The sequence below is a fragment of the Panthera leo genome, chromosome B3 (assembly GCF_018350215.1).
Source record: "Panthera leo isolate Ple1 chromosome B3, P.leo_Ple1_pat1.1, whole genome shotgun sequence".
Classification (NCBI taxonomy): domain Eukaryota; kingdom Metazoa; phylum Chordata; class Mammalia; order Carnivora; family Felidae; genus Panthera; species Panthera leo.
Genome location: NC_056684.1, coordinates 143,342,542 through 143,361,632, shown reverse-complemented (window position 1 = coordinate 143,361,632; position 19,091 = coordinate 143,342,542). Strand labels below are relative to the sequence as shown.

The window sequence follows — 19,091 nt, the reverse complement described above, 5'->3', positions numbered from 1 at the left end:
ATGTAAGTTGAAAATAAGGAATAGAAAGACATTCCATGCAAATACTAACAAAAATAAACTAGGGGCGCCTGGGTGGCTCAGTCGGTTAAGCGTCCGACTTCGGCTCAGGTCATGATCTCACGGTCTGTGGGTTCGAGCCCCGCGTTGGGCTCTGTGCTGACAGCTCAGAGCCTGGAGCCTGTTTCAGATTCTGTGTCTCCCTCTCTCTCTGCCCCTCCCCTGTTCATGTTCTGTCTCTCTGTCTCAAAAATAAATAAACGTTAAAAAAAAAAATTAAAAGTAAACAGATTTTCCAATCCTCAAAACAGAATTTTGGGCAAAATTAGACATGATCGAGAGTACAATATGCCAACACAAAGAACAATCTACAAAGATTAACAATTCTGAATTTAAAAAAGCAAAAAGTGGGGCACATAGATGGCTCAGTCAGTTGAGCGTCTGACTTCAGCTCAGGTCATGATCTCACGGTCTGTGGGTTCGAGCCCCACGGCGGGCTCTGTGCTGACAGGTAGAGCCTGGAGCCTGCTTCGGATTCTGTGTCTCCCTCTCCCCCTCCCTGCTCACACTCTGTCTCTCTCTCTCAAAAATAAACAAAAAGAAAATTCAAAAAAGCAAAAAGTGATAGAGAAATTGACAAGTCCAGAATCAGAGATACTTATCACATCAGAAACTGGTAGTCAAAAAAGTTGTAAAAATACAAACACTGCGAACGGCATTAAAAACTTAAACACACACACATACACACACACGCACACACAGACATGTCATCTTGGCCTAACAAAGAGAATATACACTCTTTTAAAACGCATGGAAAACATTTTAACTGGACCAAAGGAAAGTCTCATCACATTTCAAATAACGAATATCAATAAACATATTTTAGGACCATACAATGCAAATAAATTGATCAATAACAAAATTAAACACCATGAATAGAAACTAAAAAGTGCCTGCTTAGAAATTCAAGGGTTAAAGAGGGACTAAAAATTGAAATAAAAAAATATCTAGATCTTAATAACAATGACATCACCATATATCTAACATACAGAAGACTGCTAAAGCAATACTGAGAAGGAATGCTACAGTTTTGAGCATATCATTAAAAATAAAGGCTAGGGGCACCTGACTGGCTCAGTGGATTAAGCCTCCAACTTCGGCTTAGGTCGTGATCTCTCGGTTTGTGGGTTCGAGCCCCGTGTCGGGCTCTGTACCGGTGGTGGGGAGCCTGCTTGGGATACTCTCCCCCCTCCCCCCGCCCCTTCCCCACTTGCGCACGTGCGCTCGCTCTCTGTCAAAATAAAATAAACTTTTTGAAAAACGGGCTAAAAACCTATGTTGTCAAATCAGAAAGCTAGAAAAAGAGTAAACCTAAAGAAAGCAGACAGGAAATACAGATTACAACAGATTCACAAACAGTAGCTGAGTATTTGAAACAAAATCTTAGTTGACAGACTCTTGTAACTCTGTTCTGGGAAGAATTAAAATACGAACAAGAGGGCAAAGCCCAGCTAGTGCCTGGGCCCCAGAGCAGGTCACAGCTCTGCAGAGGAGGGGAGCACACGTCCAACCCAGTCACGGCCACATCCACAATCGCCAACAGACGGTCCAGACAACGAAAGGCAACAGGAACAGGAGAAGGAACTGGCAAAAGTCACCATCAAGAAGGAAGGTCTGGGATCTGGAGCCAATGGTGACAGAGAAGGAGCTTTGCCAGAGCACATACCTGTCCCAACAACTGGATCCATGCTTTCAAGGGAACACCCACTGGATTAATTTACTGCAGTAAGCACTTTTTCCTTTGGGGAAGGGGGAGAAAAGGCATAAACAATTTTAGAAAACAGAGAGACTTAGGAGAGAGCAAGGAAAAGCGAACAGGGCCCAGTTCAAGGTGAGGTAGGTGGGGAAGAAAAAACTGGCAAAGGGGATGAAGTAGTGAATGGCCAGAGAGGCGTGGGCCAAAAAGGGAGAAAGTCAGGGCACCTGGGTGGCTCAGCTGGTTGGGTGTCTGACTTGATTTTGGCTCAGGTCATGATCTCACTGTTTGTGGGATTGAGCTCCCCCCCCCCCCCCCCCCCCCCCCCCCCCGCATTGGGCTCTGTGCCAACAGCACGAAGCCTGTTTGGGATTCTCTCTCTCTCTCTCTCTCTCTCTCTCTCTCTGCCCCTCCCCCACTCATACTCATGCACTCTCTAAATAAATAAACTTTTTAAGAAGTTTCTTTAAAAGAAATAGTAAAAAAAAAAATAAAAAAAAATAATAAAGCGGGAGCCAAGATCACACTGGAGCAGGACAATGTTTCTAACTGAACTAGTAACTTAGGGCTGAAGCCCATTCAGCCCCCACTAAGACCTGGGGCATCACTATGGAAGTCCGTGCCCCGGGTGGACTAGAGGAGGTGGCTGGGGTGGAGGTGGAAGCCAAGGTGCCCCAGGCGCTGTGCAGCGGACACAAAACCTCCCCAGAGGACGCCAGGACCGGAGTGGGAAGGAAGGCTGGGAGGCAGGGACTAAAGACTTCAACGAGCAGAGGCGGCCATGAGGAAGAAGGAGAAAAGCAGAAGAGTCTAAAGGGCAGAGCCTTCGGAGGGACACCAGGAGTGGCAAATGGACCGTGCAGCAGTCAGGACTCTGCCTTTCCGGCTCTACCTGCGCCCCACTTTCAGAGCAAGCTGAGCTAATCCCGCCCTCGGTCCTGCTAGCACATGCACACCTGCTCCAAGATCCGGAGGAAAGAACAGCACAATGTCAGGAGTTGTACAATTTCCCATGATTAAGTGGGAAGAAGGAAAAGGGACTGCAAGGGACAGCATGAGCGATTCTGCTTGGGACACCAGCACAAGGAAGATGCAGCTTCCAAACAAAGCTAGCTCCAGATGATCAAAGCTCTAGCCACAGCCTCCTCTTGGAAAAGCCCAGAGGAACAGCACAAGATTCGAGGTTGTGACTAATTTCTAAGGGGCCTCTCAACAAAAGCAAGAGGAGTCGGCAATCCGGCCTCTGCAAGCTTCGGTAACTAACAGCGACCATATTTGGCTTGTGACAGGGATTTTAAAAGATCATCTCATTTACTCAAATAAATCCTCAGAGGACTACAATCTCAACAAATTCGTTCATTTAAAATCGACACAATGTGCCTATTATGTACAGGCTCTGTGATGGATATGGGTGAATAAGATGGCTTCTGCCCTCAAGATTGCACAATCTAGTGGGGGAGACAGAGATTCAAACAAAAAATTCCAAATTGTATGAAAAAGTGGAAGGGCATTCATAGCAGTCAAACAGCAAGAGCAAAGGAAAGAGAGGTTTCTTTTTTTTTTTTTTTTTAATGTTTATTTATTTGGGGGGGGGGGGGCGGGGAGAGCAGAGAGAGGGAGAGAATCCCAAGCAGGCTTCATGCTCTCAGTACAGAGCCTGATGCAGGGCTCGAACCCACAAACCCTGAGATCATGAACCGTGAGATCATGACTTGAGCAGAAATCAAGGCGGATGCTTAACGATTGAGCCCCCTGGCTGCCCCTAGGAAGGAGGTTTCTCAACTGCGCAGGAGTACAACGCAGCCCGGCCAACGCAGCCCGGCCATCCTCCAACTGCAGTGTGTCGCCTTCCCCATTGTATTGCTGCATCTCACCAGGAGCTCCAGGAAAAATCTGTTACATCTGGGTCCCTGACACCTGAGCCGGTGTGAGACGCTCAGTGTAGTTTGCACCTCTTGGTTGCCTACCCGGTACCTACGTATAGATCTATTCTCCTGTCTGCTATCTACTTGCAGCTCCAGAGTGGGCTCCAGGGAAATCAGGGTATGAGAGAATCCAATCTCCTTGCCAGAAGTCACTCGGTACATACCTCCCTGGCCATGGGAATGGGCTGGTAATCCAGTCTGGGGCAAAAGGTCAAAGAGGAGGTTTGCCAGCGGCTTCAACAAAACAATCTTTCTCACTCTCCTGAGAAAATGACTAGAAGACCTGTTCACTCTCATCCTGGATACTGGCTCTCGTTCTGGACCATGTGTTACAGAAATGTGAAGCCTGGACCTCTACCACCATTTTGCCACTTACGCCAGGCTGACACAAAGTCGAAAGCAGAACCAAGAGAACCTCAGCAAAACTGAGCTGGCACCTGAAGCCCAGCTCACCCCTAGAATTTTCAACATAAGCATCCCCTTTAAAGTTTAAACACCTTGTTGGAGCTGGGTTTCCTGTTACTCGTAAACCAAATCATACCTAACATATTTGAAGTATATTAAGTCATAAAAACTACCAGCAAATCACCATCCACCAGCTCCTTTTACAGCACATTTCAATGTTTATCTCTTGCTCCTACAAAAGTCTTTGTTAAACCGAATTCTCAAATATTAAAATGTAAATCTCTTCCCTCATCTTCAAACTTTGGAGGACAACTAGTTTATCTATAAAAATTTACTTGAAAAATTTACAAATTTAACCACAAAAAGGATGAAAATTATTCAAGGTAAAAACAAATACACACACACTCACCCCTAAGCAAAGTTACAAGACCGATGACAAATGAAAGAAAAAACATCTGTCATTCATATCACAAAGGGCTAATCTCCCTAATACACATAAAGAACTCCTTTTTTAAAAACTTAAGATACCCAACAAACAGAAAAATGAGCAAGGGATATGAGACAGTCTGTAGAAAAAGAAATACATTCAATTCTTAATATATAGAAAGGTGCTCAAGCACTCTCATCACATGGGAAAAACAAAAACAATACAAATTTCTCCCCTATCAGATCAAATGCAAGTTCGACAACATGCCCTGTTGGTGAGGCTGTGGCAAAACAGGTATTCTCATGTGGGAGTACAAAATAATACAACCCCTCCCTGGGGATGGTGATTTGATGATATATATCAAAAATGCATAAGGGGGCGCCTGGGTGGCTCAGTCGGTGAAGCATCCGACTTTGGCTCAGGTCATGATCTCAAGGTTCCTGAGTTTGAGCCCCGCACCAGGCTCTGTGCTAACAGTTCGGAGCCTGGAACCTGCTTCGGATTCTGTGTCTCCCTCTCTAACCCTCCCCTCTTGCCCTCTGTCTCTCTCAAAAATAAATAATAAACATTAAAAAAATTTTTTTTTAGTATGTAGGCATCAACCCTCTGCCCCAGCAGTACCTCCTCTGGAAATACATCCTGTTAATATACCTGTCTACGTGCAAAATAATATACATGCAAAGTTATTTACTGCAGCGTTATTTGTAATAATAATAATTTAAAAAAGACAGTGATATGTATCCATAGCACAGAATAAAAAGCAATTATAAAAAAAGAGTGAAGAAGCCCTCTATTTACAGATATGGTAAGCTCTCCAATATATATATAATTAAGTGGGAAAAACTGAGACACAAAATACCATAGTGTGCTCCCTCAATTTCTTCTCTCCTCAAATGTCATCTTATTCTTACAGCAACAGAAGGATGAGTCAAAAACAAATACAATGATTATAGGCAGAGGGAGAGAGCTTTGCAGGGAGAACAGAAATGGAAGCTAAGCGTCTCTGAAACAGAACCTGTTTTACAGTTTTGATGTTGGAAGCACATAAAAGTCTTCCATAATTGAAACATAAAATTAAATTTTTTCTAATAGATTTATTGAAGTATAATTAATATACAAGGAATTGCACATATTAAATGTATACAGTTTGAGTTTAGACAGATGCACACACCCATGATACCATCACCATAACCAAGGTAACAGACACGCCCAACACCTCCCAAAGTTTCCTCATGTCCCTTCGTTTTTGTTTTTGTGGTAAGAACACTTAATGTTAGATCTACCCTCTTAAATTCTGCAGGGCACAATACCATGTTGTTAACCATAGGCACTGTTGTAGAGCAGATCTTCAGAATCTATTCATCTAGCATTAACTGAAACTTACACAAAATTAAATTTAAAAACAATCCCTCATGTTCTAAAACTGGACTGTGGTAACCGTTGTGCAGCTTGGTAGATTCGCTAAAAATCATTGAATTATACACTTAAAATAGATGGCAGGAAGGTACGATAATCTGACTGAGAACTAAAGAAAGCCAGTAAACACCAATGTCTCCCCAACTTCAGTGAGCACACGAACTACCCGGAGACCCTCCAGGAATGCAGAGTTTGATTCAGGAAGTCTGGCATGAGGCCTAATTCTGTACTTCCCAGAGGCTCCCAGGTGATGACACGGACGGTGCTGGTCTGTGCACCACACTCTGAGGCTGTCCAAGCTGCCAACTAGAGGAGCTTGGCTTTAAGAAGTAGTTGAGAAATTGGGGCAGTAGCTCCCGGAGGCAAAGGACAGGTACCAAGTGGGCGGGGGCCAGAAAAGGCCTTTTCTTCCCTTTTGCCGTCGGCGTCGATTGAGTCCGGGTTAGAAGGGAGAGTGAGTGCGAGGGGGTTATAATGACTAGCCACAGCATTTAAGACAGGAGTCTGCTGGAGAGAGTGGCAGTGTAGCAGGAGCCAAAATCTCTAAGATATGATGGGAAGTGATGAGGGTCCAACGAGGGATGGGGTTGATACAATCCGATGACCCGAGTTCCGAAAGGACAGTGTGCTAGGAGTCCTACAGGAGGACCAGATACTAATGTAGTACGTTACCTCAGAAGTAGTACCGAAAGAAAGAATACACGTTAAGAAAAAATCATTTTAAAAATCATACTAAGAGTTCCAGAAGCTAGGATATAGCCAACATTTGGATGATCGTCAAGAAAGAAAATAATTGGGGCGCCTGGGTGGCTCAGTCAGTTGAGTGTCCGACTTCGGCTCAGGTCATGATGTCACAGTCCGTGAGTTCGATCCCCACGTCGGGCTCTGTGCTGACAGCTCGGAGCCTGGAGCCTGCTTCGGATTCTGTCTCCCCCTCTCTCCCTGCCCCTCCCCTGCTCATGCTCTGTCTCTGTCTCAAAAATAAATAAAAACGTTAAAAAAAAAATTTTATTTTTAAAAAGAAAGAAGATAATCTTGTCCTCTAATCAGGTCTTGCTAAAGCCTCAACCCTCACAGTGACTCTTCAAGGAGTCAGGCCTTGAGTCTCTAGTCACCTTGGTTTAGAATCCCTTCTCCCTTCACCCCACCCACCTATCAGAATTCAGTTCATAAAGCTTTTTTTTTTTTTTTAATGTTTATTTATGGCAGCGGGGGGAGATGGGGCAGAAAGAGAGGGACACACAGAAACCGAAGCAGGCTCCAGACTATGAGCTGTCAGCACAGAACCTGATGTGGGGCTTGAACTAACAAGCTGAGAGATCATGACCTAAGCTGAAGTTGGACACTTCATAGACTGAGCCACCCAGGTGCCCCCAGAACTCAGTTCAAACATCACCTTGTTAAAGCCTCTCCCTTTCTACTGCAACTAAGACAAATATCACATTGTAACACTGTATCATAATCATCTATGATCTGAACCAATGAAACACTCTTACAAGACTCAATCTTGTAAGTACTTCTTGTATTCCTCCCTCTAGTTAGGGCAGCAAGAGTAAAGGAATGATCCGGAAGAGAAAGAAAAACAACACAAGACATGGCCAACTTAGAATCCTAGATAATCAACTGCTGAGTAAAAAGCCACCCCAAGTACCACAGACGCTTCTTCACACAGCTAGAAGTGTTACTTAACAGGACAGGAGAGACCGGTCACTCTTACATTCCATCACACGTGACACAGGAGAAAAGGTAAATTGAGACTTATCAAAACCAGGGTGCTTAAGCTTTCTGTGCTATGGACTCCTCTCACAATGATGTTTTTAAATACGAAAGATTACAAAAGAGATCAATTATTAAAACAGTTAGTTATAGGGGCGCCTGGGTAGCTCAGTCGGTTAAGCGGCCAACTTCGGCTCAGGTCATGATCTCGCGGTCCGTGAGTTCGAGCCCCGCGTCGGGCTCTGTGCTGACAGCTCAGAGCCTGGAGCCTGTTTCAGATTCTGTGTCTCCCTCTCTCTGACCCTCCCCCATTCACGCTCTGTCTCTCTCTGTCTCAAAAATAAATAAACGTTAAAAAAAATTTTTTTACACAGCTAGTTATAAAAGTTTCTTCAGGTCACATTGTAACAAGCTCTAGTGCAGATCCACTAACCACTGTAACTTCGAAGTAGCGATGACTGTGACATCTATCCACCTGCAACAACCATAATGTGAGACGCAAACACCTGTGATTTTCACTGGTGATAAAGTCACAAGTCTGTTACATTGCCTCTGCGATTTGCTGACTAAATCCACAATTGGAAGGACACGTTCGAATTCGGTTACAGTTTTTGCCCATCTAGGTTGATGCATCCCCTAAATTCTACTCCGATTAGGCAGCAGTAATAAGTGAATAGTGTGCACGTCTCACCACTACTTACTCGCCCATCTCACCACTGGATGGTAGGCACTTGAGGCCAAGGACTACGTCTTACTTGTCTTTGGGTCTACAGGTCCGATACATGTTAGCTGGATGAGTAAGTCATTTTCTGTTCCGCTGGACTGTGAGCTCCTTGATGGCAGAGCTTCTGTCTCAACAACAACACAGAGCAACCACTCAAATCTTGATAGAATGAATGAGTGTGTATCTTATCTCCTTGGTCGGACGATAATCCTCTCAAGGTCAGGGATCATGTCTCCTACTTCTTTGATTTCCCATAGTCTAGTGTACTGCTTTTCACACAAAACCACTCAAATATTTGTTAAATGAGACATTAAGACAGCGCCTCTGAAATGAAGATCAAAGCAAGTAAAGAGAAGGAGCACCTGTACCGGTTCTGCTGTAGCAGGGAAACACAGGCAGTGCAGCAGTGAGGCCGGACTGCACCAACCAAAGGAAAGACTGAGCCAGGCCACAGAGCTCATCTTCAACGTGGCTGCTGGAGAAGACGCGAAAATATTCCTATTCTTACTTGTAAAATACAAAAACCTTGTAAGTTCCTTCTTAATCTTGCTTCTTTCTTAGGCTGCTTCTTTCTTACAAAATGTTGCCTCTTTCTTATAAGATCTACATTTTCCTACTGCTACAAAGTAAAAGCATAGCAGAGACTGACTTGGCATGTTTTTAGTACAATACACCCTACTTTTTAAAAATCCATTTTACAAAAGAGAATGCAAAACAGGGCTCAATTTACAAATTACCAATTGGCAGAGGAGCTGTGAAGTTGAGAAAAATGCTAAAAGGTAAGAGCGATCGCCAGCTCAACCTCAATCAGAAATGAAGATGAAGCATTTCTGAAGTTACAACTACGAAGATACAAGTTTTAAAATTTACAAAAATGCGATCTACATGCACTTCAGGGCAAATCATCTGTTTGAAATCCAACCCAATATTCTTCTCCATCTAGGCAGAGAAACACTTCTCCACCTCACCTTTACTCCCGAACTCCACTTGGTATTTGCATTGCATATACCATGTGCACAGCACAGCCTTCTACTCTGTAGTCCAATTATCAGTACAAAAAGACAAGCTCCTCACTCACAGACAGAAGTGTCTTCCTTCACCTTCACAACACCCACAACAGACACCAGTACCTTGTACATAACAGGTCTGCAATAAACTCTTGATTAATGAGGATTTTTTCCAAAGCCAGACATACCTTGCACTGTATTATAAAAAACAGACGCGGGGGCACCTATGTGGCTCAATCCAACCCCTGATTTTGGCTCAAGTCATGATCTCAGGCTCTGCATTGACAGTACAGAGCCTGCGTGGGATTCTCTCTCTCTCCCTCTTTCTGCTCCTCCCTGGCTCTCTCTCTCTCTCAAAAGAAATAAACTTTAAAAAATAATAAATAAGTAAACCTTTAAAAAAACAACACAAAGATGCCAAATTTTCAGAGAATAAGGTAACTCGTCACTGACAATTTAAAATGTCCTGGGGTGCCTGGATGGCTCAGTCAGTTAAGCAATCGACTTTGGCTTAGGTCATGATCTCCCAATTTGTGAGTTTGAGCCCCATGTTGGGCTCTGTGCTGACAGCTCAGAGCCTGGAGCCTTGCTTGGGATTCTGTCTCCCTCTCTCTGCCCCTCCCCCACTCTCGCTCGCTCACGCGTGCTCTCTCTCAAAAATAAAAATAAACATTAAAAAGATAGTAATTAATGATAAATAAACAAAATGTCCTGAAAATTGGGGTGCCTGGGTGGCTCAGTTGGTTAAGTGTTCAACTTCAGCTCAGGTCATGATCTTACAGCGTTCGTGGGTTCAAGCTCTGCATTGGACTCTGTGCTGACAGCTCAGAGCCTGAAGCCTGCTTTGGATTCTGTGTCTCCCTCTCTCTCTGTTCCTCCCCCACTCATGCTCTGTCTCTCTCTCCTTCAAAAGTAAAAAGCATTAAAAAAAATAATAAAAAAAATAAATTTAAAAAGGGGGGGCACATGGATGGCTTAGTCACTTAAGCGTCAGACTTCAGCTCAGGTCATGATCTCATAGCTAGTGGGGTTGAGCCCCTCCAGGCTCTGTGCTGACAGCTTGGAGCCTGAAGCCTGCTTCAGATTCTGTGTCTCCCTCTCTTTCTCTGCCCCTCCCCTGCTAGCTCTCTCTCTTTCTCTCTCTTGAAAGTAAACATTTAAACAAATAAAAATAAAATCTCCTGAAAATTAAAACAGAGAATGTCTGCCAATTGAAGTTATTTCTGCTTTTGAAGTTTATTCCTACATAACCAAATAGGGCCACATTTCATATTTCTTCACAAACTAATCTCACTGAAATATAAATAAAATTGTTCTCTAAGATATCAGATTACAAAAATCTTCACATTTATTTTTAAAACAAGGTTCTTAGGCACATAGCCAAACTAGTCAGTGATAAAATCCACTGTTTTGAGTCTTGCTCAAGTTTTCTACCAAAGCACAATAAATACTTAAATAAATGAAGTCACTAGACTAATTCAATGACAATAAACATAGGTGACAAGTTTCTTAAGGGCAGAGACTTCGTCTAAACCCAGCATCTAGAGGGGCACCTCCTATCTGCTAAGCATGCCCCACAACTATTTACTAAAACAATGGCACTCATGACTATCTCATGGGTCTCTAGGACACATTCTGAGAGCTGCTTACCATCAGTCATATCCACCCATTCTGTCTTTCAAAAATCTCATCATCATCCTCTTCTTCAAGGTCAACAGAACCAAAGAATCATATGAAAGTTTCTCTAGCCTGTTCTAAGAGACAAATTAAGATGCTTCCCTTCAGTATATAAGATCAATAAGTCAAATAAGTATCAATATTTCAGAAGACATTAAGTAGCCCTTGATGGGAAAAAAAAACTACGGTTTCCAATTTCACATGTGCCCCACTAAATTAAGCACAACACTTCTCAAAGTAAATTTGATATAAAAAGCTTTGGTCTCCTAAGCCTCTTTCTAAACTAGAAATGGAGAGAGCAGAGATATGTGAAAATTACAAATGGAGGGAAGGGTGTGAACATGACCTTCTCTGGAGCAGTCCAGTATCTAAAACTAGTCTGTGGAAAAAACCTTTAAAAGGCTTCTAGCTCACCCTCCCACACAGAGCATGAATCCCTCAGTCACCAACAGGTGCTCCTACAGTCTTTGAGAAAAAGACAGACTATCTCCCACACAGAATGCTCATTCTCTCCCAAGCCAACCCATTGCACTCCTGGACAACTCTCGCTCTGAAAATATTCTAGCTGTTATTAAATGACTCTTCTGGCCAAAGCTTCACGTCAACACAGTGAGTACTTTTCTAGCATAAACACCTAGAATCACAACGTGTTCAACTTGCTTTCACAACATACCCCACACTCCTCAATTCTCATTAAAGAAGTAGGCAATGATTCCAAGACATGAAGACATCTTCCCAATAAAAAGATGTATTTATTTTCATTAAAAAACTATTGAGCACAGACTCCTACAACCTTCAGAGTCGAAAAGACCTTGAAAGCCATCCAATTCTACTCTTCCCCCCTCCCCCCCCCCCCCCCCATTGTAGGAATTGCTTCAGTAACACTTCTGGGCAGCACATTCGTGGCCTGGAATCTTAAGATAGGAGGGGAAAAGTAAGTCTCTTTGATTTGAATGTTAAGTAGTTCTGAGTATAGTTTTTACAAGTTGTCTGTTAGTACGTAGATTTGTTAGGTAATGTGGTTTGACAGAAGTAGATCAAAAGTAATCTGTGTCATTTGGTTACTTTCCATTACTTCATGGTCTCTTGCTACACAATTTCCCAGTTGTAAGAAAGCTAAATTTGTTACCTACTAACAATAATTTTGAATGTCTTTTTTAAACTGTGAGCCACGAGGCGCCTGGGTGGCTTAGTCAGTTAAGCGTCTATTCTTGATATCGGTTCAGGTCATAATCTCATGGTCGTGAGACTGAGCCCCACGTTGGGCTCTGCATTGAGTGTGGAGCCTACTGGGGATTCCCCCTCCTCCAGCGCCGCCCCCCCCCACCCTGTCTCTCTCTGTACCTTCCTTGCTCATTCTCTCTCTCTCAAAATAAATACATAAGCTTAAAAAAAAAAAACAGAAAGAAAAAAAAAGATGTCAGCCACTAAAAATACCCATTTGGGAGCCCAAAATTAAATAGGCTTTTTAGCTCGTAAAAATCTTTTTTAAAGTATGGCACAGATGGACATAGATATTTTATTCAGTCATTCACTCAACAAATAAATAGTTAGAGCCTACTTTATGGTGGACACCGTGCTGGGCACTAGGAAAACAGTGAAAGCAGAAAAGACAAGATGTCTCTTATAAGAGAGCTTTGTTTATAGAGAGACAGATTATAACCCAGAGAATTACAAATTGAGAAAAGTGCTAGAAAGGCAAAGTTCAGGATGTTATGAGAACATGTAATAAGGAAAACTGATCTAGCCTGGGAATTCAAAGCAGGATATGCTATGGAAGTGATGTCTAAACTGAGATCTGAATGGTTGCCATTCACATTTATGTAAAATTGGATCTCATAAAATGAAAGGGTTGGTCCAATAAGCCCAGCTACCTTTGGCATCTTTATAAAACCATCTCTTAAAAAAAAGAAAAGAAAAAAAGGCAAGGCCAGCACTCAATCAAAAGGTGTAAAGGCCAGTAGTTGACAATTCTTTGGAGAGGGGCAGGGTCTTGCTCTACTGCAGATCCCCCATCTAGAATAATTATCATCATAGTAGCCCCTCAAATCTTTGCTGAAATGATTAGTGTCAGGATTAAATCAGTGCTCATATTATCTTCAGTTAAGCAAAATAACTTCACAAAACTACATCTCCGTACACAAGAACTCCACTGCAAACTTCAACTGCAAAAAGAAGACGCTTTCTTGTACCTCACAGGATTGCTATCAAGATTCGAAGAGATAATATATGGCAAAATGCTGGGGTAGATCTTGCAGTGCTCGGAGGCCATGGCATCCGCGTGATCAAAAAGCTTGATCGGTCCCTTCTCACTACGACAGTTCTTTAGATTCAGCTACGCTTCATGTTCCTGACCATGAGAAAGAAAAAAAACAAAACTGTAACACAGGTCTGCACTCCCGCTCTAGCCTTGGCTTCCTCAGAGACGGTGAGACTGCAAAAGCTGAAGGTCCCGTTTAGCTCTACAAACTGACCTGTAAATCTATTTAAAGGGCCAAGAATACACTCCTCAGTTCAGATTTGAGATGACCTCGTCATCCACTCCATTCCCCCACAACTCCATACTTCCTTTTAGGAATGGCAGCACACAGCTCGTGATTTAAGTATTCAAAGACCTATTTTCCATTTATTTCACATGCAGATTTAAGCCGAATGTATGTTTCCAAATTAGACCTTCCAAATGATCCGACTAATTGTTGTAAAACTTTGTACGCCCCAATTTTAAAAAATGAATAAAAACAGTCAAAATGACCAACTGTAAGAACAGAGTTATAACTCCTATCTGAGTAGGAAATTATCTGCTCTATTTTAAAATCAGAAAAGACAGGGATGCCTGGGTGGCTCAGTCGGTTGAGCATCGGACTCTTGATTTCTGTTCAGGTCGTGATCCCAGAGTTGTGGGAACAAGTCCCTCAAGGGACCAAGCATGGGGTCTGCTTAAGATATTCATTCTCTCTCTCTCTCTCTCTCCCCCCCCTCCTTCCCTCTCTCTCTCTTCCCGCCCCCCCTTGCACATGCACCGCATGCTCTCTCAATATAAAAAAATTTTTTTTAATTTAAAAAATCAGAAAAGACAATCTCAAAAACAATCACACACTCAGAAATAACAGTAAGTAAATGCAAACACATTCATGGAAAACAGTTTTAGAAAATCATGATGACTAGAAGAGAATGGAAATGTCCACCATATAATGCTATGTTACTGCATGAAAATTAAATTTCACAAAAAGTCATAGAGCTCACATAAATTATGCAGCTAGAGGCAAATCTACATGTTTAAGATTTGTCTTATTTAAAATAATTTTGGGGTGTGGTTTTGAAAAGCTCTCCTAGGGGCACCTGGGTGGCCTAGTCGGTTAAGGGTCTAACTTCAGCTCAGGTCATGATCTGGTGGTTTGTGAGTTCGAGCCCCACGTCGGCTCTGTGCTGACAGCTTGGAGCCTACAGCCTGCTTCAGATTCTGTGTCTCCCTCTCTCTCTCTCTGTCCCTCCTCCATTTGCGTGCTCTATCAAAAATAAACAAACATTAAAAAAAAAAAAATTAAACCTTGGGGCACCCGGGTGGTTCAGTTGGTGAAGCGTCCGACTTCAACTCAGGTCATGATCTCATGGTGAGTTCGAGCCCCGCGTCGGGCTCTGTGCTGACAGCTCAGAGCCTGGAGCCTGTTTCAGATTCTGTGTCTCCCTCTCTCTCTGCTCCTCCCCTGCTCGTGCTCTGTCTCTCTCTCTCTCTCAAAAATAAACATAAAAAAAAAATTTTTTTTTAATTACACCTTGGAAAGCTCTCCTAGTTTTAACCTTCATCAAATAGCATCCAGCTAAGAGAACACAACTATGATACTTTCAAGCAAGAGCTGTTTTGATGATGCAAACCACAGCCACCAGATCCAGATAAGGTTTGCCACCGGAATGCTTCAGAAATAATACACTTCAAAGAAGAAGAAAAAAAAAAAGGTAACGTTGACACTAGTAATTGCTGGTAAATTCAGCGGTTAAGCATTTTTAAGATTTTACATGAATTTTAGTAACTTAAAATTCTAAACTTATTTCCACAGAAAAAGTTGATCCTTTCAGTCCTAGTATCAATGTCAAGATAGCAGCTTCCCATTTGACAGTTAGTTTAAAAAAAAAAAACAAACCCAAAACATTTATTTATTTATTTATTTATTTACTGAGAGAGAGAGAGAGGGAGAGAGAGAGGGAGAGAGAGGGAGAGAGAGGGAGAGAGAGGGAGAGAGAGGGAGAGAGAGGGAGAGAGAGGGAGAGAGAGGGAGAGAGAGAGCGCACACGGGGGCAGGCCAGAGAGGAAGACAGAGAATTCCAAGCAGGCTCTGGCCCGACGTGCGGCTCAAACTCATGAACCATGAGATCATGACCTGAGCTCAAGTCAGACACTCAACCAACTGAGCCACCCAGGTGCCCCTGACATTACTCTTAATGCTCATTTTAACTATATTTTACACCTGCTGAGGGTTTCAGGCTTTAAAGTTCATTACGGTTATAGTATAAATTACAATGTGAGTACTGCCATGTTCTCTTTTTAAAGAGGTGCGGATAGAAGTTAAAGAACTCATCCAAGGTCATCCAACAAGTCAGCAAAAAAGTTGAGAGCGAGCCTAAAAGTTTAGCTCCTAGACTACTAACTACTTGACGCTTTCTCAATTCCAAAAGAGAAAAAATGAAGTCAAGCGATTTACCTTCAGCAATACCAAACCTCAAACACAGGAGAACACATCACAAACGCTAACCAAAAAGATGCACCCTGACCAAATGAGAAAACTGGCTACAACAGGACACCACCCTCCTTTCCCTAGGTCTTGAGAAACCAAGCAAACTTACTGCTTCTGGATACATTACATCTTAGAGAACGTCCACTCTTCAGTGTGTACGATTTGCTTTCACGCTAACCAAACACTTAAAAATTAATCTGTTATCACCTTTATCCATGCCTACGTGCTGCGGGACGCATCAGTGTCCTTATTCTCCCAAAAGCCAAGTCAAAGACCACAAATCTCAAAGGTAAGCAGTTCTCAGTGAGAACACAGCCAATAAAGGAAAGGCTCTAATAAAGTTGCTCCTTTTGAAGAGATCTTTTTAAAGGATGATTACATGCTTCACAAAATTAATGTGAAGTCGCCCGTCAAGAAAAAAAGTGATTCTTGTAAAGTAGCTTTTAAGGCATATCCCTCCCTCTTTGGGACATAGTCTGACTTGCTGGACAAGAACAATCTGGGCACGCTCACACAGAACACCCATGAACCATCCTGGTTGATGAAAACCTCATTTCGACCTCCCAACTGTAGTACTCAGTCTTTCCCGTACCATAAGGGCCAAGATGACCCTCTTTAACAATCTCTCGGGAGAAGGCGCCCCGGCGGAGAAAGTGACAGCCGTCCTCCTTCTGATGTTTTCGGAAAGAGTCTGAACACCAGCAGAGGCTCCTAGGAAGTGTCAGTGCGGTCGGTAGCAGGTGGAGTAGCCCTTAGTGCCGAGCAGGTCCTTTCCGACCTAGTCTCAAGCCCTCCGCTGCCGCCCGGATTCCGCCTTCCAGACCTTCCCCAGCCGCCCCGCGCCCCCATTCTCTAGCCCAGAGCGAGACACACAACTCCCGGGAGGCGAGGCAGTCTAAGCAGACAAGACGGCCACCCCACCTCTTCCGGGGACTCGCAGGCCCGCTCCCTGGCAGTGTCAGAGCCTGACGGACCCTGCCAGAGAGAAAGCAACTGTCCCCTTCTGGGGCCTCCCAGGCGGAACCCCGTGCCCCACGGCCCCTTTCCGCCGCCTCCACCCCTCTGAAACACCACCTTCCTTATTCGTGAATCCCCCTTCCTCAGGAGCACCCCAGTGGAGTTACCGGCCCACTCAAAAGTAAGAGCGACCGCCACCCCTATCGGTCACCCTGGGCCCCGCTGTCACCGCCCTGCTCCTGGCCTCCGCCCACGCCCCTGGCGGGCCCCGGTGACGCCCGGGTCGGTACCTTGCGGACCCCCTTGTAGATATAGAAGTAGAGCTCCCGGCCCACATTGAAGCAGAGGCGGTCGCCGTTGCCAGACTGGTCGTTGAGGTTTACGAAGGAGACGCGGACGGGGTTGGATCCCTGCGAGTTGAAGGGCACCCGGTTGGGCCGGCTGTACTCCGAGTGCGGCAGCAGCTTGTACAGACCTTCCCGAGTGGTGAATTGGGTCTTAATCTCGTTCATCTCCTTCCCTCCTCCCTCCGTCGCCATCTTGGAAAGCAGCGTTCATCCTGCCCTAAGTGCCCGGATCACGCCCACCGCGCAGGCGCCGTGCTGGGCTCTCGCTCTTTACCCCCCCCTCCCCCGCCTCTTCCTCCTGGCCCCTCCCACCCGCGAGCCGGCCCCGCGGAGGCCGGCCGAGGGGCAGGGGCGGGCTTGTTTACGGCCGGACTGCGCAGGCGTGCTCACCTGGCGCGCTTGGCGCGCCTGGGCGTCCGGAGGCCCCTCCCCCTGGCGAGGCCCCCGGCCGGTTCCGCTGTCGCGCAGGTGAGGGAGGCTAGGACTGGAGGTCATGCTAGCCGTGCCGCCGCCTCCGCCTCCCCCTCCGCCTCCCCCCGGGGCTGAGCCGGTAAGCCGATGCCGCGGCGGGGCTGCGGCCGGGAGCGCCGAGGTGAACTGGGGCGACCTCCTCAGCCGCCTCCGGCCATGCCCTGAGGGGACCCGGGACCCGGGACAGCGGAGGGAGGGAGACGCCGCGGCCGCCGCCCCAGGCGGGCTCCGCACGTGGGGTGCCGGGAGCAAGGCGCGGGAGCCCCGACTCTCTGGCCGGGGGAGGGGGGGGTGCGGGGACGCCCCGAGGCTGGGGGGGGCCCTTCCCCCAGGGCCTGCCCTCGGCCCCCCGCACGGCCCCCGGGACTCCCCTGTGCACCTCCCGGGACTCCCCTGTGCACCTCCCGGAGTCAGTTTTCGAGAAGATAGCGCGGTGGCTCGGTTTCCAGCTTCCCCACCTTCTTTTAGGCGGGCAGGGGGAGAGCGCCCTGGGCGGGCGTACGCGCCGCGGGTGTATTTGCAAGGCCGGTATCTGGGTACCTGCCTGTGGAGAGCACTGGCTAATTTTAAGGAGAAGAGGTTGTATAGACACTTCTGTTTCTGGAGTTTGTCTTCAGCGGGTGTTTAGAGAACAGGGGGAGGGGAGGGCCGGGCCGGGCAGGGGCTTTCCGAGCCAGGGACCGAATCGAAGCCGGAGTCACTTGACTTGCTCGATAGCTTAGCAAGAGCTTTTAAGAAAGTTAGAGACCATTGATTAAAAAGGAAAACAAGAAAGGCTCAAGTGGGATCTGCGAGATTGTGACCTCGGCGTGATTGTGTGCACACACCGTGCGAGGCCCGGATGTGGGAGGGCAGGCACACGTGGGGAGCCTTCCACGGTCGCTGCCGTATACCTGCGTTTCTTGGCATGTTGCGCTGGAATATGAAAGTTTCTAAAGCGACAGAAACTTCCCGGGAGAATTCCGGGGGGTCGGAAGCCAACATTTGATACACCAAGAATGAAGTGTTTCTTTAAATTCAAATCAGAGCTGGAGGGTCGCAAAATTAGTGCATGAAGGGACGTTCTGCAGTAAGGGAGCCTGAATCGCAAGCATCTGTTACAACGCAAGGCGATGGCAGTGGAAACTGCCATGATGTAATAGATTTGACACTAACATCCTGTGTCCTTCGTACGTGTTGGCAAAAAAAAAAAAAAAAAAAAAAAAACCACTGGAGCAAAATCCTGCTTGTTTAGTAAGAGATCCCTAAAATAGCTGAAAGTTTGGGTTGTAATTGTTTTGATATTATCTGCCTTTCTCTGAAAGGCAAATAAATGTCAAGAGTCTTTTAAATACCAGGATAAGCACTGTGGTCACCGTGGATTTATCCCAATTTCCTATAACTGTGATTTTGTATTAAAAATATGTATTTATGATGATCACCTTGAGGGATGGGGACATCCTGAATCCTCTAAAAATAATTCAGCTGTGTTCCCTAGTTTTTGAGGGGGAATAAGACATACTTTTTAGAGGGGAAAAAAGAAACTCGGCAAGCAAA

The 19,091-nt window shown here is 45.2% G+C and overlaps 1 protein-coding gene across 12 annotated transcripts in view; it reads right to left on the bottom strand.

Annotated features, from left to right (window-relative positions):
- WDR20 (WD repeat domain 20) overlaps positions 1 to 19,091 on the bottom strand; it is a 97,302-nt gene that overhangs the window by 48,682 nt on the left and 29,529 nt on the right. For 6 of the 12 annotated variants that reach the window (XR_006204076.1, XR_006204079.1, XM_042944315.1 and 3 more), the window contains exon 1: positions 17,028 to 17,342. The exons of 1 other annotated variant lie outside the window; for it this stretch is intronic. Coding sequence is in view for 7 of the 11 variants with exons in the window: in XM_042944315.1 (XP_042800249.1) it covers positions 17,028 to 17,276 (249 nt within the window). In the remaining 4 variants the exon portion in view is untranslated. Of the gene's footprint in view, positions 1 to 12,436; positions 13,401 to 17,027; positions 17,344 to 19,091 lie in introns of those variants that run through there. 5 more of the 12 variants (XR_006204078.1, XR_006204077.1, XM_042944317.1 and 2 more) reach the window with 2 other exon arrangements.